Below are 26,776 nucleotides of genomic sequence, written 5' to 3'. Positions count from 1 at the left end.
TGTAGAAAATTTGCCTTCCAGATAACAACATCTATCTTTTCATATCAGTATCTCTGACAATTTTAAATGGCATGCTGTTATTAGCATTGATTTCACTTTTATCAAAAACAAACCAAAGCAGCTAACAGGCAAAAAAGGTGGCGGTGGCGGCAGCGGCTGCAGCAGAGAATGCAAGATTAAAAAGAAAAGCAAACCCCTAAAATGCTGATGCCCCAACGCCCAGTTTAAAACAGCAAGGAAAGATCAGCACAAGGTGGGAATTGAAGCAGCTGATCAGCAAGAAGTTGAGAGGAATAGCGGAAACAGCTGATCAGTAAGGTGTTGAAAAGCCACCGAAAGAGAAATCTTCAAGTTGTATGAAAAACAGAAACATTATACAGCTAATGAGAAAAACAAGTTTTATTTCAGATGACATTCTGTATTTTTACACTTTTCCTGCGTGTTTGTTTATTATTAAGAGTATTCATATATTTTTTACCAACTTTTCCTCAGCCACAGATGCAGATTGACCCCATTTTGTACAGTATACAGAATACACACAGACATATTCCCTACGTATGATAAACTAACAAGAACGATTCTTTTGGGAAACTTTCATTTTTAAAATTTCAATAACGTTGCGTTTTTAATTTGTTTATTTTTCAATCTGTTTCTCACTTTCGTTAGTCACCTGAAGCATCTTCAGATGGAAAAGAGGTAACTAGATACACAGAGCGAGAGAGGGGGGAGGGAATATGCATAAACATGACATAATAATAAAAAATAGAAACACTCATAAATTTAAATACTGAACTGCAAACAAAGTTAAAAGAAAAGAGGTGCTGAAAGTTCACTTCAGAGCGCGCGCGCGAGCGCTTTTCCCGCCTCTTTTCCCTTTTCCCCTCCCCCCGTCACGTGCCGGGGGGAGGGAGGGAGAAGGGAGTGACAGGTGACGTCACACTCCTCCCCCTCCCTCTGGCGTCGAGAGAAACCCGGAGGGAGGAGAGGAGACGAGGGAAGAGCGGCCGCAGCACTTCCGGTGGAGCGCCAGGCGGCGGCGGGAGGGGCGGGAACAGCCTCCGCCGCAGGAGTCGGGCGAGCGGGCGGGCGAGCGGAGCTTTGGCTGAGGGAGGCGAGCGGAGAGAGCTGGCTTCCTCGCCTCGCTCTGCCCTCCTCTCTCCCGCCATGGCGGTGGACGTGAGGCGGCTGGAGGGCCTGAGCCTTCACCAGCTGAACGAGCTGCTGGACGACGAGGAGCAGCTCCAGAGCATGGCCAGAGAGATGGAGGAGGTAGGCGGGTTGGCGGGGGGCGAGCGGGGGGCGCCTGCCCTGTCACGTTGCCTTGGAAACCGGCGGGTGGGGGGGGGGTCTGTCTCCCTCTCCTCGCCAGTAGATTCATTTAATTTAAAATTTACTCCCCCCGCTTTCAACACCGGCGTTAAAATCTTATGTGTTTACTTTAAGGGTGCGGTTGGTGTTCATTTTTGCTGGATCCCTGTAACTTCAGGCTTTAAGGTTTTCCTCTGAATAAGTTTTTTTTGTTTTTGTTTGTTTTAATAATATAAAACACACACACACGACTTAGTGCAAAGTCGTCCAGAAAACTTTGTGAAAACGGGGCGGCGTGTAAATTCTGTAAGCAAATAAGTTTGCAGTATTGACGCGGAATGCTTAGTATATTAGCCACGAGTATCTTGGCACTTAATATTTATTGCTGCTGTTTACCATCCTTGTGATGTAAAGGTGCTACGGTAGTTGCTTCTCTGCTCAGAAGCCTCATAGGAAGTTCATTAAACAAAACCATACCAAGGAATCCTTGATGTTCTTCTGGGCTTTAGGCGTTTTTAGTTTGCTTTTGTTAACAGGAGGGGGAAGAAGGTATGTTTAATGTCGATAAAGCACAAACCTGTTTACAAAGTGAACAGCGGAGCCCAAATGCTGTTTAATATGCTTGCAGTTTGATCATGTATGTGGTTACTTGGAAGTAGGGCTATGGGATTGGCTCCCAAGGAAGGATCCACAGGGTTGCCTCTATGCTAGGCTAAGGTCACTCCAACAACATAACCCAACAATAAATATATTGAGTTGCTCAGTGTTCTGTTTGTATTGACTCTGGTTGAGTCACATCAAGTTAAGTGGGGCTTACTTCCCTGTGTGTAGTGTTCATACTAGTTTAGACCAATGAAAAATTGATGGCAAAAGAAGGAAGATTATGCATGTATGGCATCTGCAGTCCCCTGCTCTTCATGTTGGTGATGAAGGGACCTTAGTCTTAATTGCCCCCATTTCATAGAATCATAGCATTGTATGAAATCCCTTGCAATGTAGGAATCTTTTGCTCAAACTGGGGCTTGAACCCACAACTCTGAGATTGAGTCTTATGTTCTACAACTGAACTTTTTTGTTTTTGTTGTCTGGGAAATCAGTGCTTAGGTGTTCTTTTTCCTGTCCAGCCCCATTGTGTTGTATGGTTTTAGGGATTGAGGTTAGGGGTAGATTGGGTAGAGACATAGATTAGGGCACCCTTATCCATTTTAGATCTGCCTTTTTTTCTCCCAAACTATTTGCTGTCTTGCCATTGCCTTCCTCATTGTCTTTCTCCAACCTTTAATGCTGAATTAATACTCCCCCTTTCCTGTTGTTGAAATGTTTGGGACTGTGTGTTAAGATCTGGGCAATTTTTCTTTCTTTCTTCAACTGTGTGTTGACCTTTTCTCCTGCCCCATTGAGAGATACAGTACTGCAAACTGTAAGGGGCAGGTGTGTCCCTGTTTAGTGAATTCCATTTTCAGAATGACCCTTCCGCTTTAAGTATGACTAATCTCCTCACATGAGTTGGATCAGGCCTTGCAGCTGTCTTTCTAGCGCAAGATTAGAATCTGTTTGGTGGGTGAGAGGTGTCTGTCTATGAGTGATTAGGGAGCAGAGAAGAGAGTGGTTCAGAATTATGTGGTGTTGTGGAGGTAGGTGAGAGAGAAGCTGAGACTTTGCAGCTGCCTAGGCAACTGCCTTCTGATACACGGAAATAAAATAGGAATTAAAACATACATGGAAGCCTGCCCTCCTCCACTGCCTAACTCTGCCTTTAAACTCCTCATTTAGCTAATGAATTGACAAAGAAGTGTTCTCTCCTTCCTTCCCCTTTGTGGGTCTGACGTACCCTAATAGAAAACTTTATAATGAGAGCTACCCCTTCTGTGTTTTCTTGTCCTGTAGAACCTGACTGGTTATGAAAAAATAAAAGCACCCATTATGGCCTTCTGGAGTTGTAATGTATTTGAGATAAAGGGCACTATCTTAAAAGGTAATTTTACCGTACGGTAATTTTACCCCATGGGGGTAGCTTGACTTCATTGTTAATTTCAGTTCGCTTCAGTGACAGATAATAGTTCTCTCTTCTCTGCCCCCTCTTCTCCAGAAAGATGAGAGAAAGGTAGGGAGAAGGTAAGATCCACAAGCCCATTCCTTTTGACTCTTTCACTTCTGGCTAAATCATACCACTCCACTCCAGTAATAATTGTAACTAAGGGGAATATCATGAGCCCTCTTTGCTTCTCTATGAATTGCGTGCTGGACCCTCCCCATTTTGTCTAGGAACAAAAGCAGTTCTTCATTGCTTTTTGAGTTGACTACATAACCAGCGTCCTGGACTTCCAAACACAAGGAAATGCATTGAAGAAATTTCTTCAGTTTAAGTTAATCTAGCTATTTGTCCTTTGTAAAAGCAAACTCCCTTGGAGATTAGAAAAACAGTTTATCTCTTTTCTCTTCTGTTTAATTTAGCAAATATAAGCTTTGCTAATTAACCAGATCCACACCTTTCAGACACAAGTCTTCTCACTTTCTTTCCATTTGTTTTGCAGTTTTGAGGCTCATAAATGTAGTGTCAACTTTTTCCTTCCTCCCACCCACTCCTCACTTAATTTGGTTTCTGGGATCTGGGTAATGTAGTCATTTGTCAAATAAAGGGCTTTTGAATCCTCAGAAATCTTTGCTGCTTCTCTCTGTGCTCTTTTGTTGTCTGGAATTTATAAATGGAGGGAGGATCTCTAGTTTCCAGTCACTCCTTGGTAACCGCTAGTACAGAACCCAAAAGCCAGCCTATGGGGGGGGGGGGAGAGTGGGGAGGCCACAGGTCTGAAAAGTCATTGTGCTAAGCTATAGAAATGCTCACTGTAACTAAGATTGTATCCAGCTTTTTGATAATACTCCTCTTGTTTTCAAGGCTATAAGGGAACTTGCAGTTGAATGAAACTAAGATCTGTTCGTAGTTCTCAGTTAAGGCAAACATGAAAAAAGCAAAGAGCCCAAGTATTGAGAGGGTCTGCATAAGTTATGTATAAATTCATTTATCTGCCACCTCTTTAGGAATAGCCAATACAAGGAGGCTTACATTTCATAAAGTCAGTAAAATATAAATAAAACAGCCATGTCTATTTCAGGAATGAAGAACCCCCTATACATTTTAAAGTTTAGATGTCTGCAGAGACTGAACTGGGTGGAGCAAACCTAGTTTTCAGAGGGCTGTGCCTTTGTACTGTAGTTTGATTACTCTACAATATTTTTGCATTGGTGGCGGAAGAAAATGGTGCTTACGAAGTGTGGCAGAGGTGGAAGGTCCACCTGCAAATCAAGGCATCACTTCCTGCTCTGCAGATGCAGAGGCTCCTGGGGTTAATATTTATCAAAATGAGAACCAAACAGCCCCAGCATAAATGAAGGGTTGTGGAGAAAGTTGACTGTCAAATCAGACCTAGATATGAATCTTGCATGAACTCTTCATTGCCTATTACTTTTATTTTATACAAGTCTGAAATAAAAGTGTCTTAATTGCAAACTTGCTCTTCCTTTTGCACGTTGTGTGTATTCCTCATAGAATAGATGTAAATTATCCTTCCGCTGCATGAGCTGTCCTGTTTAGTGAATCTGCTTGGGCTGATCCTCTCTGTGTGTATACATACATGTAACTTGATGTTTCTATGTGTTCTGGTCAAAAGAACCTTCCAAAATACTATCTGTGTAGGTCCAGCACAAGTGTGATGTTCCCTAACCATGCTTAAACGATCAGGCATGTTCTGCAAGTTCCCACCTCCCTTCCCTGCTGATTCATCCACTGTCCTTTTCTGCTTTCTGCCGTTTGAAGGCATATATCTGCCACAATGGTTTATTGATGCTTGTTTTTAATTTATTTTTGTTTGCCACTTTTTATGATTTTAGTGGTTTTGTTTTTATATTGTTGTAAACTGCTGATATATTTTAATGACAGAGAGGTATATAAATGGTTTTTTAAAATAAATAAACAAACGCAAATAGTAATATTTGTGAAATGCCTTAAGAAGCAGCAAGTGAAAAGTCATAAGGAATGCAAGCACTCAGGTGCTTCTTGTCTTGTATCGTCTGACATCTTGAAAAGATAATGTATTTTTTTTGGGGGGGGGAAGCAGGTAGTAGCTTTAGACAGTGTGGGCTAAAGTTTATTCCATAACTTGTTTATTTTCAAAGGCTAGCTTATAATATAATGTCCTTTTCAGCTGGACTGTGTTCACTTAGAAGTGAGCCCTACTGAGTTCAAGTAGGACTCGCTCTCAAGTAAGTGTGCCTTAGATTAAGTGAGAAGTCATGTATGTTGCCTGATGCTCTTGCTTTGTATTGTAAGCTGGTAATAGTATTCTTCTATATACTAGCATACTAATGGTAAGCTGGTATTCCTCTATATACAGCAAAGCATTCATTCTCTCAGTGTGGATCTTTGTACAGCCAAAACAGCACCATCCATGCACAGAAAGAAGGGATTGGCAGGCTTTGGGCTACCTCAAGGTTTTCAGAGCCAAAAAAATTATTTAAGGGGGGAACCTTAAAAAGAATATAGTGAGCATGTTAATGGCTATAGAATGCAGATGCCTGTCAGAGGGAGGAGGAAAACTAGAGGGCATTGTTGAAAAGATGAACCCCTCAAAAGGCATGGCTCACTGGAGTCCTGAGTAGAGGTACTCTACAGTGCAGCCTTTTCTTGCAAATTTCACTGGCTCTTAATGAGTGAAAGCCATTGTATGAATACCTTTCACTCAGTGTCGAAGATTGGGCAGGAAAAATATTTGATTAGTTTGCCTAGGAACCAACTTGAAATGTTACGAATGTCAACCTTGCCTAGGTAGATTAAATATAGATATTCTGAATTCCTAGATACTGGCATTAGATTTTTAGGGGCATGAAAAGCGAAGCATCTGAGAAATGTCCAGCCTTGGGTAATAGATTAGATGAAGCAAAACTTTAATTTCCAGTCCTTCTAACTTCTGAGGGAAAGCATTTCTGCAACTAAAGATGCTCATGAACAAGTGATAGTAAATTGTCCTTTCCACCATTGTAATGGGAAATGCCCAGAACTAGTTACCATGGTTATCGTGGAACGTCTTCAGTAATAATTTTGTGTTAAAACAGCTTGTACCTCTTTTGATTTGCTGTTCTAAAGTGTGTGTCCAAAAGGTCTCTTGTGCTATTATGTCTTTTGCATAATAGGGTTGTAATGTGGTTGCATCCTCAGGGAGCGCTGGGAAAGACTCTTGTCTGGAAGGTCATTGCCTGTCTGGGTAGACACTTTGGAGCAAATGGACCAATTATTTGACTCTGTATAAGGCAGGTTCCTAATTCTGTGTGCTGAATAGACTTGATAGGTTTTCTTACTTTGTTGCTTAGCAAGCATCAGAGATGCCATTTGGAGTGTTTGTGGGGTTGTGTGACTTCTCAGCAAATGAATATGTGCATGTGAAATGAAATCAGTAGGTGTACTTCATGTGGAGTCTCTTTCTCAAGCTATACTAGTGGTTATGGAATTCTGAGTTTTGTGTGGAGGCGTTTGGATGATGTGGCTTTTTGTTGTTCAATTTTCCCCTGTTCTCAGCAGTATCCAAGCTTTCCTCCGTTCCTTTGGTACGGTACTTCCACACTGATCTTGAGTTGTCATTCTTATTACTATCTTAAGATATTTAGACCTATGCTTAGCCCTTGAATCTGAAATGACTAGGTCCCCGTCCCGTCCCCCGTCCCCCCCGCATGAGTACTCTGTGCTTACCAGTAGCTGTATCCTCACTGATTATTTTAGGTGACTAGTGAAAATATGGAAGCTTAAAAAGGCTTTTACCTGATGGTTTGTTTGTTTTTACTGGTATATCGTTGTCTTAGTTTCATTGGCTGTTTTGATTTTTGTTAAGGGAGTTTGACTTTGTGGTCAATATTTGTTCATCATTCTTCCAAGATTTTAATTGTAATTGCTATATTGTGTTCTTGACTGAATCCCTGAAAGATTTAGGGATGGTAAATTTGGTAGGGCTTTAATGGACAGTCCCTTGTGTACTTGCAGACAGATGTCAAAAGAAGAAGAAACAAGTTCATAGATGCCTGGAGTCCTTGGCTCCATAGTGCTGTTCCTCATCTCAACTATGAATGTGGTCATGTTCTCTTTTGCAGACATTAAATTAGGTTTTAAGGCTACTAATTAAACATGCCTATAACTACAGGCTTTCTCTTCTCTCTTGTGGTCATCAATTAGGAAAAGCCTATGTCTACAAGATATAAACTTATGTCACCCTGGCATAATAATACAGTCTCATTGCACAGTTTTAGTGAGATTATCCAGAATAGGACATTAGGGGCAGTTTGGGGTGATACTGCAAAGGCTTAGTTTTGCACCAACACAAGGCAGTAATGGGGGGGGGGGGAGAGCAATAAAACTGGGCATATGAAAGCATGCCCTTTGGCATCTTATTGTGGCACAAGCTTTTGTGGTCTTGAACTAAATAAGATACACAGTATATTTGCCAACTGATTTTTAAAATGTGTGCAGACAGGGTAATGTTTTGTGTATGCGTGTAATATTTCTTCATGCATCAGAAGGGGTTGGCATTAGTCTATGAAAAATTAGGAAACAATCTGATGATCTTTGAGGGCACCACAAGGGTTATGCGTGTACCTGCAAACTAACACAATAAACACTCTGAAACGGGAGGGAATTCAGAGGAGGACCTGGGTAAAATGTTTGCTGGGTGGCCAAAATGGAAGCTGCTGGACCTGTAGTAAGCTTGAGCGCTGGGAAAAGGGCAGAAATTTTTGAAACCATATCCTGTTGGGGAGGGTGGGGAAAATGTTAATCTGCTGCATCTGACATAGCAGACTGTAGTCTGTGAAAGTTTATAACTTTCTAGTCTTAAAGGTACCAGAGGATTCTTTGCTGTATATCTAATATCTGCTGTATTTCTTCCCTTGAAAAATTGCTCAGCAAGATTATTTTAAATCACAAAATGTAACTTTTAAAATTGATCTCAATGATCAGTTGCATAAGTGTGAAACATTACTGTACCTAGCCTCAGTGAAAAGGCCCAGTTCTCTTCTGTTAGATATACAGTGCAATCCTATGCTTAACCTACTCAGAATCAAGACCCACGTGAGTGTTGGATTACAATGATGCAGATATATTTTTGCTTCCTTTGTTTCAACTTTATCATGGATTTTTCCAGCCATGTGTTCTGAATATTGCTTTGAATTTCAGTATTTTGCTGGGTTTGCCGCTAATTTGAAGCTGTGTAATACATGTAAAATTGGTTCCACATTCAAGTTTACGATGGGCTTTTTACTCCTCAAGGTGATAGTTGTGTCTCAGAATCTTGCAAATGGGTTGGACTTTTGACAAACAATAGTCATGGTATTGATTTTATTCCTGCAGTAACATGAACCTACTCCAAACGATTCAAGTTAGGGGACAGGTGGAATTCCTGTGGAAGAATTCCTACTCCATATTTCTAGGAAGCTTTTTGGACTGACCAAGTGCTGTTTCAAAGGGGCTTTTAGATAAAAACATGCACCACCTTAAAATAACTTGGTACAATAGAATCTGAGCCGCCTGTCTTACGTAATAGGGCTTCTCCCTCTGCGCTTTGTAAACAGAGGTCACTTCCTTGTTATATAGAGAACAAAAAATGTCTGGGTTAGGGAGGGAAGAGGGATACCAGGATGTGCTCTGTTTGCAGTCAAGGCAAGGACACGATGGGTCATTAAATAGCAGCATTGCAGAAAATTGTCCTTTGATTCTTCTGCAGTCCTGCTAGATCTCCAACCTTTACTGACCAGAAAACCTTTCAATGCTTTACCCACTAATTTTTAATTATATTTGTCCCCCTTCCTGCTTTGTCTCTAGGACAGAGGTGAGGACCCCCTTTTCTGTTGAGGGCTGCATTCCCCATAGGTTGATCTGGATCACATGTAGGCAGCGGGAGGGACCACCCCTTTATCTCTCTAAGTTTGCACTGTGGGAACAGTAGATTCCTCTTCTCAGAGATCTGAAATTATTACTTGCTAGGGGAGTCCGTTCCCCCCCCCCCCCGGTTTCTTCTCCCTGCATGAAATTAAGTGAAAGGCTGCAGGTTCCCCACTCCTCTTGCATGACCAGATGAAAAGGAAATGTACTCATAGTAGTTCTTATGCAGAGTCAAGAAACGGTACCTACTGAAATTCCATCTTCTACCCAACTCCTGGACGTACAAAAACAGAACATGAAATGTTATTGACCCACCTTAGGTCATACATACCAGCTGAAGGTAAGCACACATACTGTCTAATAATGAGAAGAAACCCACACATCCCACCACAGTCTTTCCTAAAACAGGAAGTATTTCCTACTGTTTCTTTTTGTGAAGTTGGAGAAGGGGAGTTCATGCTGCAATCCATTCTCTTCAGTGATAGAGTGCACAATTAGATGTGCACAGGTCGATACCCTGAGGAGCTTACAATATAAAAATTAACATAACAGAAATGATGAGATGGGAGGCAGGGGTAAACAGGAAGAGTACATTATACCACCCATCAATTAAATTCTCAGAGTGATTGATAAATAGAACAAAGCAATAAAAACAAATAGTAAATATATGGTGCCTGTTAACAGGTACCTGTGCTAAGGTTTGGTTGTAGTAGGGCATGGGAACTGGGGATTGAACCAGAGGGTTGATGGAGAAGCTTGTGGGGAAGGGGAAAAGCAAGTGAGAAGTGTCATCACACAAGTGGGAGGCAATTCCAGGCAATCAGGATCAGTAATGGAGAAAAGGTGCAACTCTTTAAGGGAATAGGAGACTTTCAATGGCTGATGGTGGTGGTTCTAGAGGAGTAAAGGTCATGGGCGCAGGGAGGCATCCTCACAGAAGAGGAAAGAGAAGAGGGTCAAAGCCTTGGAGCACATTGAAGGGTAAGACTGTGCCTCTTCTGCTTGATCTAGAAACAGATGTGGCAGCAGTGAAGGAAGTATTCCAAAAGGTCCATGTACACAAAAACCTCTGATTTGGTTGACTAAAAACATATCCATCAGAGTAGTAGTTAATGTTGTCTGGGATTGTATCCAGCTGCGTTTTTTGTTTTTTACTGTTATGTGGAAGTATGTGAACTAAATGTGCAGTTCTAGTATTGGGGCAGGAGAGAAGGATCTCTGAAATTAAAAATCAAGATTAACATTAAGCAGCTGCTATCCTGGTAAAAAGTTGAGAGTAGTTGAAAGACTCCTTTGTTACTATTATTTTTAATTCTTATGGAAATGTTGACAGAATTCCTTTCTGTAGCTTCTCCCAAAGCAAGGTTATGATTATAACTTGGTTTGCCAGATTGTGATGAGCAGTTGGGATTAGTCTCGTTCAGATATCACATTTCAGAAGGTATTTCTAGTTGTACCCTTAGTATAGTTCCTTGTGGGCCGGCATTGTTTCCCACAACTCAGCTTGGCAAATCCTGCGTATGAATCACTATTTTGTAGTTATCTGATAATTTTGTGGTAGGAAACTTGTTGTTTTTACATACATCAGTTTTTCCCCTTCTCCAAATATGCTTCAAAACACAAAATAAAGCATATTCTTGCAGGAGAGGGGAAGGTCAGAGCTCCAGATGGCAGCTGCTTGCTAATAGGGTTATTACTTAATCATAACCTACAGTGAAAATACCCAAACTCCTACCCTACTCTAAAATAAGTCTAGGCCTGCTATTGAAGCACTTTTGTTTAAGCCCTCTGAATAACTCTTAAGATTTTCTAAGAGGGGAGAAGAAATGAGCCAGTTTTCCTAATCTGTTTAACAAGAGAATCACACAGTTCTGAAGCAAACGAGTGCAAGCCCATCTGCAGCTCTCTATATACGTACACACCCAAATGTGAGAATGGAAATAGGATTAGTGTCAGTACCTCAGCTGGACTTTGCACTCTGACGCTAAGTGCTTTGCTCCAGTCCACAGTGATACAGGCAGGGCATGAGCAACCATTGCAAAACAGTAAGATCCAACTGGGGTTTTCATGGCCCACGTGCACCTGCAGTTTGAGTCTCTGTTGTGCCTGTGTTAACCTGTCCTGTCCACTTTAGGCCTACTGGTCAGCCTTCTTTCTGAACCAGTAGTTCAATTTAAAAACTGAGCTTGTTGGGTTTTGCACACCACACCTTCCTATCTTTGATCCAAAGTACTGTTTATATAATTAGAATCCAGTCTGTTTTGAAATCTGGTCTTGTTCTTATCTCAGGAGCTTGTTCTGTTTTCCTGCCTTGTTGGCAGATTATAAGGAACTATTATTAGTACAAGGCTGGTTTGTTTCTGTTGGGCTGGCTTGCTTCCTTGACAGAAAGGTGTGCTTTTGAAGAATTTTACCTTTCCACCAAAAACAGTCAAACCTTGGTTCTTGAACGGCTCCGTTTTTGAACATTTTGGCTCCTTAACGCCAAAAAGCTGGAAGTAAATGCTCCGGTTTTTGAACGTTTTTCGGAACCCAAACGTCTGACGCAGCTTCCGCTTGAGTACAAGAAGCTCTTGCAACCAGTTGGAAGGTGTGCCTCAGTTGTTGAACGTTTCGGAAGTCGAATGATCTTCCAGAACAGATTATCGTACATTCGACAACCGAGGTTTGATTGTATTCCCTTTCTTATTGAATTACCCCTTTTCTTGGCATGTGTGACGTGGCCTGTAGTTAGTTTCCAATTTGGCTTGAATCCAGATTGTTGCTTCTGGTGTGCTTAATCTTTCCCTCAGTCATGATGTGGATGTTACCAGAGTTCCAGCATAAAATTAATGGGGCCATAAATGAGGAGAATGTTCCCTCTTCTGTCTGGAAAGGTCCAGAGGGAATTTGCTTATGATACCATTTGGAAGTTTGATTTTGAATCCATTGCATTGCTAATATTCCAAGGAGTCTTATCCATTTAACTTGCACTTCCATTTGCAAAGCAGGTGGTAAGTATTCTTAGCTAATCAGTGTAAATTGAATGATGTCAGCCTCTTTTAAAAAAAACTGAATTTGAAATAGTTCCATTTCAGTCCTCCTTTTTTTGTCTTCATATTTTTAGTTGAATGTAAAGATGTCCCCTGCCAACATTTTGTTGTAATTCCTTGAATCTCATTCTTTATAAAAATGGATTTGGCTTCCTTTTATATACCATGTTAGACACTGAAATAGTCAGGTTTCCTTCTGTTACCTCTGAGGATGTGGACAGGCTGCTTGGATGAGTGAAACTGACCACCTGTCTCTTTGATCCTTGCCCATCCTGGCTCATAAAAGTGAGCTGGGAAGGGCTGGGCAATGGGCTCCATGGGGTGGTGAATGCCTCCCTCTGTGAGGGAGTCTTCTCACACCTGCTTAAAGAAGCAGTTATTAAACCGCTTCTTAAAAAACCGTCTTTGGACCCGTCAATATGGCCAACTATTGCCCAGTCTCAAATCTTCCATTCTTGGACACGGTGATTGAGCAGGTGGTCACTGAACAACTCCAGGCACACCAATTGTGATTCAGGCCTCATCATGGGACTGAAACTGCCTTGGTCGCACTGGTTGATGATTTCTGGCAGGCCACACACCTAGGTGAAAGCTGATTCCTGGTCCTGCTGGATCTCTCAGTGGCCTTTGACACAATTAATCATGACATCCTTATGGACCATCTAGAGGAATTCGGAGCTGGGGGCATTGCTATTTAGTGGTTCTGCTCCTTCCTCCAGGGTCATGTCCGGAAAGTGGTGTTAGGGGATGAGTGTTCAGATCCCTGGGCTCTCACTTGTGTGGTGCCTCCGGGCTCCATCCTCTCCCCCATGCTTTTAAACATCTATAAGGAGCCACTGGGAGAGATCATCAGGGGGTTTGGAATGGGCATTCACCAGTATGCAGATGATACCCAGCTCTACCTCTCTTTTAAATCAGAATCAGTGAAGGCGGTGAATGTCCTGTGTGAGTGTCTGGGGGTGGTAGGAGGATGGATGGCAGCTAAAAGATTGAGGTTGAATCTTGATAAGACAGAAGTACTGTATTAGGGGGATGGGGCGGGCAGCTGGGGGGACTCCCTGGTCCTGAATGGGGTAACTGTGCCTCTGAAGTACCAGGTGCACAGCCTGGGAGTCATTTTGGACTCACAGCTATCCATGGAGGCGCAGGTCAATTCTGTGTCCTGGGCAGCTGTCTATCAGCTCTGTCTGGTATGCCAGCTGAGACCCTATCTGCCCGCAGACTGTCTTGCCAGAGTGATGCATGCTCTGGTTATCTCCTGCTTGTACTACCTGGGGCTACCTTTGAAGGTGACCTGAAAACTATAACTAATCCAGACTGCGGCAGCTAGACTGATGACTGGGAGTGACCACCAGGACCATATAACACCAGTCCTAAAGGATCTTCATTGGCTCCCAGCACATTTCTGAGCAGAATTCAAAGTGTTGGTACTGACCTTTAAAGCCCTAAACTGCCTCAGCCCAGTATACCAGTATCCTCCCTCATTGTTCAGCCCAGACACTGAGGTTCTCCAAGGGTCTTCTGCTGGCTCCTTCACTGCGATTAGCGACGTTACAGGGAAGCAGGCAGAGGGCCTTCTTGGTAGTGGCACCCTCCCTGTGGAACACACTCCCTTCAAATGTCAAGGAAATAAACAACTATCTGACGTTTAGAAGACATCTGAAGACAGTCCTGTACTGGGAAGTTTTTAGTGTTTGATGTTTTAGTACAGTGGTGCCTCGCAAGACGAAATTAATTCGTTCCGCAAGTCTCTTCGTCTTGCGATGCACGGTTTCCCATAGGAATGCATTGAAAATCAATTAATGCGTTCCTAGGGAAACCGCCTTCAGACCAGGTCCGGGGGACAGTCTGTCCCCCGACCTCTTCTGAAGGCTGGGGGGGGGACAAGGGCTTTTCTTCCCACCCCCAGCATTTTAAAAAACCCTGGGACAGCGGAGGACTTCTCCGCTGTCCGGGCGATCTTAAAATGCTGGCGGGCGGCATTTTAAAATCGCCCCGGGACAGCGGAGGACTTCTCCGCTGTCCGGGGCGATTTAAAAGCCCCTGGGAAGGCAGGCAGGGGGGACAAAGACTTTCGCCCCCCGCCCGCCTTCAGAAGGTGTTCCCGCCCCCCCGCCCGGCTTCGCAGCAGCGCTACGAAGCCCGGCGGCTGGGGCAGGTGTCCCCCCCCGCCCGGCTTCGCAGCAGCGCTACGAAGCCCGGCGGCTGGGGCAGGTGTTCCCCCCCCCCGCCCGGCTTCGCAGCAGCGCTACGAAGCCAGGCGGCTGGGGCAGGTGTCCCCCCCCCCCGGGGAAGATTTTAAAATGCTGGGGGTCGGGAGCGAAGAGTTCGCTGCCGACCCCCAGCATTTTAAAATCTCCCCCTGTCCCGGGGAGATTTTAAAATGCTGGGGGTCAGGAGCGAACGCTTCGCTCCCGCCCGCCAGCATTTTAAGATCGCCTGGGGCAGGCGGGGGGAAGGCAGGCGGGGGGGGGAGCAAAGACTTTTGCCCTCCACCGGCCTTCAGAAGAGGTCCTCTTCTGAAGGCCGGCTGTGGGCGAAAGTCTTTGCTCCCGACCGCCAGCATTTCCTTATGGGCTTTCGTCTTGCGATGCAAGCCCATAGGGAAATTCGTCTTGCGAAGCGCCTCCAAAACAGAAAACCCTTTCGTCTTGCGGGTTTTCCGTCTTGCGAGGCATTCGTCTTGCGGGGTACCACTGTATGTTCTAATATATGCTGTGAGCTGCCCAGAGTAGCTGGGGAAACCCAGCCAGATGGGTGGCGTATAAATAATAGTTGTTGTTATTATTATTGTATCTCATGTTACTGTTAACTGCAGCTCAGAACAACAATGATTTGCAGCATTAATCCACATCAATCTCTGCTGAATATAGAAAAATGCAAATAACTCTCAAAGCCCACAAAATTAATTGAGGATGCTGGTCACAGTTCATAATTTTGGGTTTATAGGGACCTGAAAGTCCATATATATCAAAGTGGCTCTGGTTTGTGGCTTTTACAATATTCGAAAGCAAAGTGGGGAAATGAAAGTGGCGAAGTAATTTTCATCAAGCCTTGAAAAATTAAGGGCTGCCAAGAGAAATTGTTCAACTGTGGCCATATCACGCTACTATGACTTTGGATAGGTTCATATGACTGAATGTGTATTAGACTCCTTTGCTTTTAAAGGTTTTTTTGTGTGTTTGCCATTGAGAAAGGAAAATCAGGCAGAGTTTTGTGTGTTCTTAAATAGAGCCGTTTCTTATGGTTGTTATGAAATTCTTCAATGCGATGTCACTAAGAGGTGGCTGGGAGGGGTGCACATTTCTCTGCTCTGTGTCTGGCAGGGACTGGGGTGAGGTTAGATTCCAGCTCCCATGAGGCTTAGCTATATTATATTGCCTGTACAGTATATATGTGGGTTTTTAAAAAGGTTTCTTTGATTTTCCTGCAGAAATGTGGACATTAAACATATTCGGTGCTGTAAAGATTACTGAGGCTGTGTGGTTTATTTCTGATCATTTAGTAATAGTGCTATGTAAATAGAACATGAATTGCTGTGACAGAGGGCGCAGTTGGGTGTTGTGATGCTGTAAGTGGGCCCACGGCTTATTCTCCACTGGTTTTTGAGTTGCTTATATAAATGCCCCTGCACATTATCTTGGAAGCTTTGCTTTCTGTGATTTTACCTTGCAAAAGAGCTTTATAACAAATGGATATATAAGCTAAGCTTCATATGGGTAGAACATTGAAGCTTCAGGCCTTTGTGAGTTAGCCAACAAGTGATTCTTATTAGCAGAACTGGTTGGGTTTGGGGGAAGTGAGAAAGCACTTCAAGTCTGAAAAGCTCTTTAAGTGTTAAAGGTGTTTTTAATGTTAATGGTGTTTTAACATGCAGCGCTTGACAAAGAGTTCATAGGTGGTAAAAAGTTATTTAGTTCTAGGAGTAAGAAAAGGGAATTTGTAGGAGCAGAAATAGACAGCAGTTGCCATTCTGTGCCTAGTGACATTGAGGCCTTCCATGGAAAGCTCTTCAATCTGAGCAGGCAAAGAGTAAGGTTACCGTCATAAAGCTTCGGTGTGCTGATGACAATGTAGTGTGTGCATGCTCAGAGGATGACCCCAAACCATCCTAAATATCTTTGCAGAAGCTTACGAAAAGCTTGGCCTATCACTCAACATCCAAAAAAAACAAAGTGCTGCACCAGCAAGTACAAAATAACCCCTCTGCAGCGCCACAAATCCAACTCAATGGTGTAGCGTTGGAAAATGTCAATCACTTCTCCTACCTAGGCAGTTATCTTTCCACAAGAGCCCACATTGATGCCGAAATCCAGCATCGCCTGAGCTCTGCGAGTATGGCTTTTTCCTGATTGAAATGCAGCATGTTTGAGGACCAGGACATTCACAGGGAAACCAAAATGCTTGTTTACAAAGCTATTGTACAACCAACGTTACTATATGCTTGTGAAACATGGACCACTTATAAATGCCATCTCCAACTCCTCCTACTTGGGAAGACAGGCAAACTAATATCAATGTACTGGAAGAAGCAAAGATCACTAGTGTCAAAGCAATGATTCTTCAACATCAACTTCGTTGGACTGGTCATGTTGTGCGAATGCCAGATGATCGTCTTCCAAAGAAACTATTCTATTCCGAACTTAAAAATGGAAAGCGTAATGCTGGTGGTCAACAAAAGAGGTTTAAAGACTGTCTCAAGGCAAATCTAAAAAAATGTAGTATAAACACTGACAACTGGGAAACACTGGCCTGCAAGCGCTCCAGTTGGAGAACAGCCTTTACCAAAGGTGTCATGGGCTTTGAAGACACTCGAACTCAGGATGCAAGGCAGAAACGTGCTAAGAGGAAGGCACGCTTGGCAAATCCACACCGTGATCAACTCCCGGAAACCAATGTCCCCACTGCGGTTGTGTGGATCCAGAATTGGCCTCCACAGTCACTTACGGACTCATTGTTAAAATTGTGTTTATGGAAGACAGTCTTACTCGGCTATGAGTGATCGTCAAAGAGAAAGAAGAGTGACATTGAGGCCATGCCAAGACATCAGCTTTGAGAGAACTAACATAAGCATGTTAAAGCTAAAAAATCCAGTTTTAGTTTGTCTAGATTTTCTGGATGTGTATAACTAAAAATAATAAAGTTTTGCTACTGGTATCCTCCAAAGGGATGTTCGGACAAAGATTGCCTTCTCTTGGCCGCAGAATTCCATGGTCATGGCATGGATAACGCAACCTGAGATCATTCTCGTGTATATTACCTAAAGTATATTTTACATCTTTTATCTTACATCTTTTATAGTCATGCTTGTCCTTGTTCACATGGTCAAGAGTTTCCCCAGACATTAAACTAGAATCATTCTGAGCAAGAGTAGGGTGCTTGCTAACACAATAATTTGTGGCTTAGAAGTTAGGTGACATAACTGAATTCCCAAAGTATGTATGTGATGAAGATAGGAATAGAAATTGACAGCTCCTCCTGTCCCAGTAATATATATGAGTCTTGAGTTTTCCAGACCCTTAATGTGTGGTGCAACTTAAGAGAAACACTTTGTACTTACAGGTTGTTTAAAATAAAATAAGACACAGGCATATTCTGCTAAAACTGGCTACTTGCTAGCTAGCTGCCTCCTAAAATGGAGCTGAGGCACCGTAAAATGGCAGGTAATCACATGAAGTTGTCTCATTAATCAGATTCATCACATAACTTACTTTGTGTCCTTAAGTTGTTAAGCTGAGCATTTTTCCTGCAAGCAGCAGCTAGTGATGTTGACAGGAGCTGGAAACTGCATAAATATAATGAGATTGGGTGGGACATGCAGGGATTGGGGCTATAAATTGCTGGGTTGGAGAGGAACAGAGCCATCATGGGGCAGATCTGCTTTATTGCATCCCTGCTTTCCTTTTGACATGCTGTTCCTCCACACTGTGTCTGAACTTGTAGGACGTGCTTGAGGATACAAAAAGTCTTTAACTAGTATGAGTTGCTTCCTCTGTTGCAGGTAGGAAAAGCTCATGAACTAAGCAACCCAACTGCTGTTTCATAATTGACTCTTATTTAGAATCTAGTAATAAAAAGGACAATTACATAATTCCCCTCTCCTTGCCTAACATCAGTCATTAGCTTGGTGGAGTTTATCGTAGTCATTAATGCATCACCTCTTTTATGGGAGTGTATTCCTTGCTCATCAGTTTGAGGTCCCATCTGCACCATACATTTAAAGCAATATTTCACCACTTTCAAACAGTCATGACATCCCTTAATGAATCCTGGGAACTGTAGTTTGTTAAGGGTGCTGAGAGTTACTAGGAGACCCCTGTTTTCCCCACAATATTACAGTTTACTGAGTTCCCTGGAAAGAGGGATTGATTGCTAAACCACTCTGGGAACTAACTATGAGGGGAACAGGGAATCTCCTATCAACTCTTCATGGCAGGAAGCCAGGAACTGCCCTGAGGGTGGTATATAAACCCAGTGCTTTTTTTCCCTTTAAAAATGTTTAGGGGTATTCTTATTTTGACTCAGGAAAATCACTATTTCAAATCGGAAGAAATCAATACAGTAAATGGACAAAAGTACAAAGATTCACAAAATGTTTAGGAGTATGCACCCCCCTGTGTCCCCCCATAAAAAAGCACTATAAATCTAATAAATAAAATAATAATAATAATAATAATAATAATAATAATAATAATAATAATAATAATAAACAAACAAACAAACAAAAGTAGTATATAGTACTACTTTAAACATCTAGTTCAGATGGGACCTTAATTCTAATTTCAAGTTTGGCTGCCTCTCATGTGAGGTCCTCTGGTGTCCTTGATAATTTTTTTACTTTGGCTGTGCCACTGTTGGTGTATTTGACACTCAGTGCACAATCATTTTAAAATAATGATTTTATATTTAATTATTCTAAAAAAAATAATTTTGGGAAATGTAATGTTGCTTTTTAATGTCTTGGAAAGCATCTTTTACCCTTCTTGATGTAACTGTGTTGGAGAAACCTAGTAAGCTTTAGCTATTGCTCCCATGTGACAAGGAAGCCGCTGGCAGGAACACTCAGCTTTGTTAATTTATGGGGTGGAAAAGTAGTCCTATATTTGCTACATTTGCAAACCCATGTGTGCTACCAGTTGGGAGCACAGAGATATTTATTGCTTCTAACAGAAATATTTAAGGTGATAATGCTAAGTTATACACTGGCTTCTGAAAGCTAAATGTCCAGAGTCAGCAGACATTAGCTTGGGGTTTTTGCATAATGGAAAAGATTTAGTTGGGAGTGAGTGAGTTAGTGTGTATAATGTCCTCTAGATATAAAAATAGATGGGAGAGATAGTAGACAGATGAATTGGAAATAATTATTAAGAGCAAGTCACATAAGAAGACTTAGTGAAGGGAATTGTGCAGTGAGCCATATATAAACAATTTATATAAAGAAGAAATCCACTCTCTAAATCATACACTTTCCGGTTTTTTCTTAGCTTAAGTAGATCCTAAACTTCGGGTTTAAGGAATGTTGGTGGACTAGGCATAATTAAACTTGGAATATCCCCCAAAAGCCCCATTCAGGATCAGAAGAGTCTGGCCTGATGAGATCAATGGCCCACCTGACTAAGCATCTATTTCCCACAGTGGCCAAATAATAATAATAATAATAATAATAATAATAATAATAATAATAATAATAATAATTAAATAAATAATTTATTATTTATACCCCGCCCATCTGGCTGGGCTTCCCCAGCCACTCTGGGCGGCTTCCAATAGCTGCTGTCCAGTTCCCAATTCACCACCATGGGTCTTTCAGCAGCTATTAGCCCCTTTTCTCCAGGAGGCCTCTTAACAGGGTAGGATTAGATGGGAGTTTGGTGTGATTTAACATCTTGGATGGTGTTTCAGTTTGGTGGCATGATTCAGCAGAGCACTGAGTGTACGCACACCCCAGTCCTTTTCATGTCAGTGACAGAGTTTTTAAACATGCATCATTTTGTGACACAGTAATTCCGTTTTATTAGCAAACCAGAGGTTAAACTAACCCCTTTCCAGCCCAGGGAGGAGCGTGGGGAGCGAGACACACCTACACACTGCAGCTGACACGCTAACATGTTGCGACACCGTTTGAAAAGATCTGAGGTAGATCACAAGGGCAAGAAAGTAAAATCTGTGTAACACTGGGTTGTATCCAGTGCTGGTGATTGGAATTGATGGATGTGACTAGCAGGCCCCATTAATTCCAGTGAGTTCACTATGGGTAAATTTAATTGGATACAGTCCATTTTGTGCAAGGCTTGGTGGTACCTGACTTACTTAATGTTCTCCTTCCTTTCCCATATTTGTGTTACCTATCAGATTGTAATACAGTTTTTTAAATTTTATGCTGCCTTGAATGACTGACAGAAATTGTGTGGGTGTGAGTGTACATTAAAATGTAGGAAGCATATATAGGCAACAAATGAAGATATCCAGTCTTTTTTGAGCGCAGCTTATGTGCATGTTAACTCCTGAATGCAATAAAGAGCTCTTTATCAGATTTGTATAATCAAGGAAAGAGGGCCTTGTCCTCCCTGTCCCATTAGAGGAAACAGTATCCTGCTGTTCACTTCTGCTGAATGACTGAGTTCAGATCTTACAATTTCCCCTTTGATCTACAAATCTTATTAGAGATCTCGTGCGAGATTCTGCCAAGCCAACTTTCCATGTAGTCTTGTAAACCTATCTTCTCTCTCTGCCCTCCCTCGGCCACTAGATTAAAATGGCAGGTTTATTTTTAGAGAGTTGGCATTTCTGGCTAGTCTCATATGAGGCTGCACATACAGGCTTTTTCATGTGAGGCAGAAAATCCGATAGCAACACATCCTTTCCTCCTGCTAATTAACACCAGTTCTGTGTGTTTTCACTGGGGCCCCTCATTTTAATACCTAATGCTGCCTCTAGGTCACAACTGTCTGTGTTGTTCTGCAGTCTTTTGTCGCATCCAGTGGCGTAGCGTGGGGGGTGCAAGGGGTGCAAGCCGCACCGGGCGCAACATCTGGGGGGGCGCGCTCGCTGCCTCCGGAGTCGCTGAAGAGCCTCGGGCGCAGGCTGTAGCAGAGCCGCATGTCTCGCGGCGCCCGGCTGAAGGCGCCCGGCAGGCAGCGGCTCTCAGCGCTCGCCGTGGAGGACGCGCGCCAGGCAGCCCCTCCTCACAGCCCCGCCTCCGCCGCTGCTGCTGCAGCTGCTGGACCATTGCATTTTCCTCGCCTCTCTGCCCCCCTCCTCCTCCGGGCAAGCGGCGTTGTTTGGGCAGCAGCGCCAGCGGCAACTCGCAGGTTAGGGGTTGGGGGGGCGCAAATTACGTGCCTTGCCCCGGGTTAGGGGGCGCAAATTACTTGTGTTGCCCCGGGTGCTGACAACTCACGCTACGCCGCTGGTCGCATCCAAATCCTGCCACCCCGTCTCCCTCCTTCCCTCACCGGAAGGGGAGGAGCCAATGTTAGCTGGTCCCATATTTTCCTTTGCTGCAACTAGGTAGTATACCTGCTAGTAGACATCTAGCATGTGGTGTTGACTACTATGTTTAGTCAGTAATAGAATCCTTAGAAATGTTGCCCATTTAACACTTTCTCTCTTTTGCAGGCTCAAAACGTTCAGCTTAGCAAGGACATGACTCTTGCCAGCAACCGCAGTCTGGCAGAAGGCAATCTCTTATATCAGCCAAAGCTGGATGCCCTGAAGGCTGCATTGACGCAAAAATATCAAGAACTGCAGGTTATCTTTGAAGCATATCAAATAAAGAAAACGAAGTTAGGTAATGAACCCTTCTTTCTGCATCTTCCTGTTTGAAGTGTCTGGCAGAATGGGCATGCAGTAGAACTCTGTGGCAAACCATACTTATCATTCCTAAGTTCGTTGGTGTAAAGGCATACAGGGTGTTGCTGCCTAAGGGTCAGTAGAAATGTAAGTAGCTGAGGCTGCCACATTTATTCAGTTAGATCAGGGATGGCTGACTGGTGACTTCCCAGGTGTTTTTGAACTGCAAATCCCATTAGGCTGAGCCAGCATGGCCAACATCTGGAGAATCGCAGTTAGCCACCCATGAGTTACCATATTTTTCGCCCTATAGGACGCACTTTTTCCCTTCCAAAAACGAAGGGGAAATGTGTGTGCGTCCTATGGGGGAATGCAGGCTTTCGCTGAAGCCTGGAGAGCGAGAGGCATCGGTGCGCACCGACCCCTCTCGCTCTCCAGGCTTCAGGAAGCTATCCCCCCAGCCCGGCAAGCTCCGGGAGCGATGGCGAGGTTGCGCGCAACTTCACCATCGCTCTCGGACTCTCCAGGCTTCGCGCAGCTCTCCGCGCCCAGGCTTCAAGCTTCGCGCAACTCTCCGCAAGCAGTGGGAGCCCGGCGCTGGGATCCCACGGCTTGTGGAGAGCTGCCTGTTCTGGGGGCTGGGGTCCGGGGAAGCTCGGGCTTCCACTGCCCCAGCCCCGTGCCTGGGGGGGGGAATAATCCCCCCCTTTATTTCCCCCCAAAAAACTAGGTGCGCCTTATGGGCCGGTGCGTCCTATGGGGCGAAAAATATGGTAGATCAACCATTACTGGGGATATTTTTTATTTTTTGAATTATTTTCCTAAAATGTCTGGAGTTTAATATTTCATTTAGCAATTTTGCTTTGATTAATATCTCTTACTGATTTTTGCTCCATTTAGACCGACAATCCAGCAATGCTTCCTTGGAGACCCTTCTAGCACTGCTTCAAACAGAAGGGGCTAAAATTGAGGAAGACACTGAGGTCAGTGAAAAGAGCCTAGGAGATCAAGTTGCCAACATGCCTCTGGCATTGGAAGACTTCTTATCCCCTCTGGGTTCTCAATGCAATCTTGCAAGCTTATCACTTCACCTAAAAGAGCTTGCAGAAAAATACAGATTACTTTAACAGCCCACCGACTTAAATATTTCCCTGAGTATGACTGTTTTCACAGGACCGCTTGAGCAGTGGCTCAACTGGGAAGTAGGGAAGGGTGTCTCATGATAAGGAGTTTTGCTGGAGCCCTTCTGAACCCAGGATTCTGTGCTGCAGCTTGACCTTGTAGAAGTGGGCATGTGGCATTATTCCTCCTCAGATTTAGCCAGGAAATGGGCATGAAAATCTAGCTGGGAGGACAGAGCAGCTTGTCGGAGCACTTACAGAAATTGTGCTCCTGTTGGTGAGTTGAATTTTGGGCACTGCTGGACAGTTCCTTCCACCTTGCTTGGTCCACCACCAGCCTGTGATCTTAATGTAGTTCAGGAGGCCACAAGCACTGCAGATCAGTGGTGTGGGGCACAACATTTTCCCCAAAATATTTTCACAGAAGATTTTCTGTTCCATAAATTCATTATTATGAGTGGGTACTAACTGCAAATCCAATATTAAGTGAGCTTGGTAGTTTCAAAGTTTTGTTTTATTAAATGATAGTTAAATCATTCTGTAGGGTAGCAAATTTTTACTGGAAAAAAATGAATTGGAAAAATTGTCCAGAGCCTACATAACTGCCACAGATGGCAGCCTCCTTGCTTTAAACTCTATCCTTGCTTTAAGCTGCTTAGGGTTGAAAACAAGCAAATTCCTTGGTCACTGCACTACAGAGTTAGTGCAGAGAGCCTGGCTGTATCAGTCACATTGTGCAAAGAAATAGCTGCATGTTTTCAAGGCTCTGTGTGTGGTGCATGTAACACAATTATGTAAGTTGGCTTAAATGCCAGGTTCTTGGCAGAAAAACAGTGCGAAATTTCTTAAGCAAATCGTCTTGAGAATCTTATATTAAAAACAAAAAAAAGTACTCTGGTAGTCATGGTTGCAAACATATGGACAGTGTCTGGAGGTTCAGATCAGAGAGGGAAGGGAGAAGGTGAGGGGCAGAAGTTAATTTCCTCGTTCTCTTTGATCCCAGGCTGTTTCCAATGCCTCCAAGTGCCTCAGAAGCCTTAAGAAAAGCTAGTAGTAACTTCTGCAGGAAAGAATATCCTCTGAAGATGAAAGAGGAGTGGGAGGAAAATAGCCAGCTTCAGACTATGCCCTGATAGTCCACTGTCCCTCATGGCTGTTCTTCTAGCTCTTTGCTGGGAAAAACATTCTCCTTTATTACTTTTATCATTATTTATTAAATTTATATAATAAATTTCCAGGGAGATTTGCAGTATATACAGTAAGCATATACTCTCACAATATTCATGCCATCCGTGTAACTTGTTTCATGTGTCCAGTTTGAAGTAGGGAAGAGTATTCTCTGGCATAGTTCAGTGGGAGAGCACCTGCCTTGCATGAAGAAGGTCCTAGGTTTAATCTCCCTGGTATCTCCAGGCGAGGCTGGGAGTCAATGTAGGCAGTATTGAGCTAGGTGGACTATTGGGCCTGGCTCTGTATAAAGCAGCTTCATATGTGCCTGTATACTTAAAATATCCATATTCCTATTAATATGTTCCCAGTTAGCATACCCCGTGGCCTTTGCACAACTTGGCTGGCCATTTGGAAAATTATGTCACGGTACATTCCTGTCTCTAACAGACAGGGAAACACCAACTTAACCCTCCTAGCAAAAGCCACAGGGAGGTGATTATTGCTTTTATAATGCTGCTTGGATGCAGATCTGTACTTGAAAAGAGCTGATGACACACTGCCTCTTAGCCTAAGCTACCTCACAGGGTTGTTGTGGAGATTAAATGAGGAAGAGGAGAACCATGTACACCTTGGAGAAAAAATGCTGGGATATAAGTGCAGTAAATGTTTTAAAAAGAGCTGCTCAGTGTTTCAGAGGCCTTACTGATCTGTGGCAGAGCATCATGCTTTGCATGTAATTGGTAGCAGGTTCAGTCCTGGTATCTGCAGTTAAGAATCTTGTATAGTGGGGCTGAGAGCAATTTCTGTCTTGAGACCTCGGGAAGTTCCTGCCAGTTACAATAGGCCCTACTGAGCCACTGTCTGGCTTCCCAGGTAAAGGATCGAGCCTTGGCAGCGCAGCTCATTGGTTGTGCTGCTGCAAGCTGAGACAGTTATATTCTTTCATTTTGCATAGGGATGGGTCACCTGTGGACCTCCAGATGACTATGGACTACAATTTCCATCATCCTTGACATTGGCCATACTAGCTGCAGCTGATAGGAGCTGGAGTCCAACCACATCTGGAGGCCCACAGGTTCTCCTTCCCTCTTTAGCAGAAAGAGATGCAGTGATGGATGGAGCCTGATGTTTTTTGATTAGGGAATGCATTTCTGCAGTGTGTCCCTCCCCTAATGGTTTGTTTGTTGTTTGCAACAGAACATGGCTGAGAAATTTCTGGATGGTGAAGTTCCATTGGACACCTTCATTGATGAGTATCAGAGCCAAAGGAAACTGGCTCATTTGCGACGCGTAAAGATAGAAAAACTCCAAGAGATGGTGCTGAAGGGACCAAGACTTCCCCTGGTGCCACCTCAGCCGAGAGCCACTGAGACACCACCAGCAATTCAGACTTCAGAGGCAAATGCTGCTCCTTCCGTTCTGCCTCGCCGCAATCCTCCACCGCCACCCCTGGCGCCAGGAGTCCCGGCAGGACGCTTCCCGACTCCCTTTACAGCAGCAATGAATGCAGGACCAGCCCTCCCCTATTCAGGTGTTCCATACCCTCCGCTCCCCCCTCGAACAGGAATTCCATCTGCTACTCAAATGCTCCCTCCAGGATATTCAGCTCCGTTTACCCCACAGTACCCACCAGCGTTGCCCCAAAGACCACCACCTCGCCTCCCACCAAACCCTGGCTTTATCCTACAGTGAAGATGCCATCATGCCCTGACTCTTGTGTTTTGGTGCTGAACTTTTTACTCTTTATCTCCCACAAACTAAACCTAAGTAGTGGCAAATCTCCAGACTTTGCACACAAGAAATCATAGCTCACAACTTGTGCATCAGTGCATCCTGCAAAACATTGCCATGTTTTGTTTTGTTTTAAATCAAGAACTGCATAAAACACTTGCTTAGAAGGGTGGTGGGGCAGCCGAACTGTAAATTTGATTGTTTCCATATTAAGTGGGAACTTGCATAGCTCTTAAGAGATTTCAAGTCAGTGTGGAATGACTGTGACTTCCCAAGGGATCATGTCTCTTTCTCTACTTGATTTGCGCATGAAGAACTTCAATCTATTTCTGCAAAAAAAAAAAAAAAAAAAAATCTCTGTTCTGATCTTTTAAATGGTAGCTGTTGCATATACATTCTGACTATGAAAACACAGTAAAATGGACCAGCCAGCAACCCTGGTGACTCGGTGTTGTGCTCGGTGTTTGCTAACTGAGGCTTTAGCACCTAATGCGGGACAAGGTGCTTCCCATGCTGAAGTAATCCCATTCATTTCAGTGAGATGATGCCAGTGTAAGTAGGTCCCTAAATTGCCTTTTTTAAATATGTGGTAGGGATCGATCAACTTTTTTTAAACGTGATGACCTCCAGAAAGTCTCAGGATTTAAAAAAATAAGTAGTGAATGGACACCCGTTTTTCCTCCTCTTGTTGGATCTTTGGACCA

General features: G+C 43.5%; 1 protein-coding gene across 2 annotated transcripts; it reads left to right on the top strand.

The window, feature by feature from the left end:
• Positions 1–1,040: 1,040 nt before the first annotated feature.
• Positions 1,041–26,776, top strand: VPS37B (VPS37B subunit of ESCRT-I). Of its 2 annotated transcripts, XR_014003159.1 has the most exons (5): positions 1,041–1,269; positions 21,877–22,048; positions 22,951–23,033; positions 25,539–26,532; positions 26,574–26,776. XR_014003159.1 is itself a non-coding variant. In XM_081175386.1 (4 exons), exons 1-4 carry the CDS (start codon positions 1,165–1,167, stop codon positions 26,031–26,033), a joined length of 855 nt encoding a protein of 284 aa, XP_081031512.1. In that variant the 5' UTR covers positions 1,041–1,164; the 3' UTR covers positions 26,034–26,776. The 2 variants fall into 2 exon arrangements, 1 of the variants encoding a protein (XP_081031512.1); XM_081175386.1 differs by having other exon boundaries at positions 25,539–26,776.

This window comes from Podarcis bocagei (genome assembly GCF_964188305.1).
Source record: "Podarcis bocagei genome assembly, chromosome: 16".
In the NCBI taxonomy this organism is placed as follows: Eukaryota; Metazoa; Chordata; class Lepidosauria; order Squamata; family Lacertidae; genus Podarcis; species Podarcis bocagei.
The sequence above is the reverse complement of the archived record's forward strand: the minus strand, read 5'-3'. Positions and strand labels throughout refer to the sequence as shown.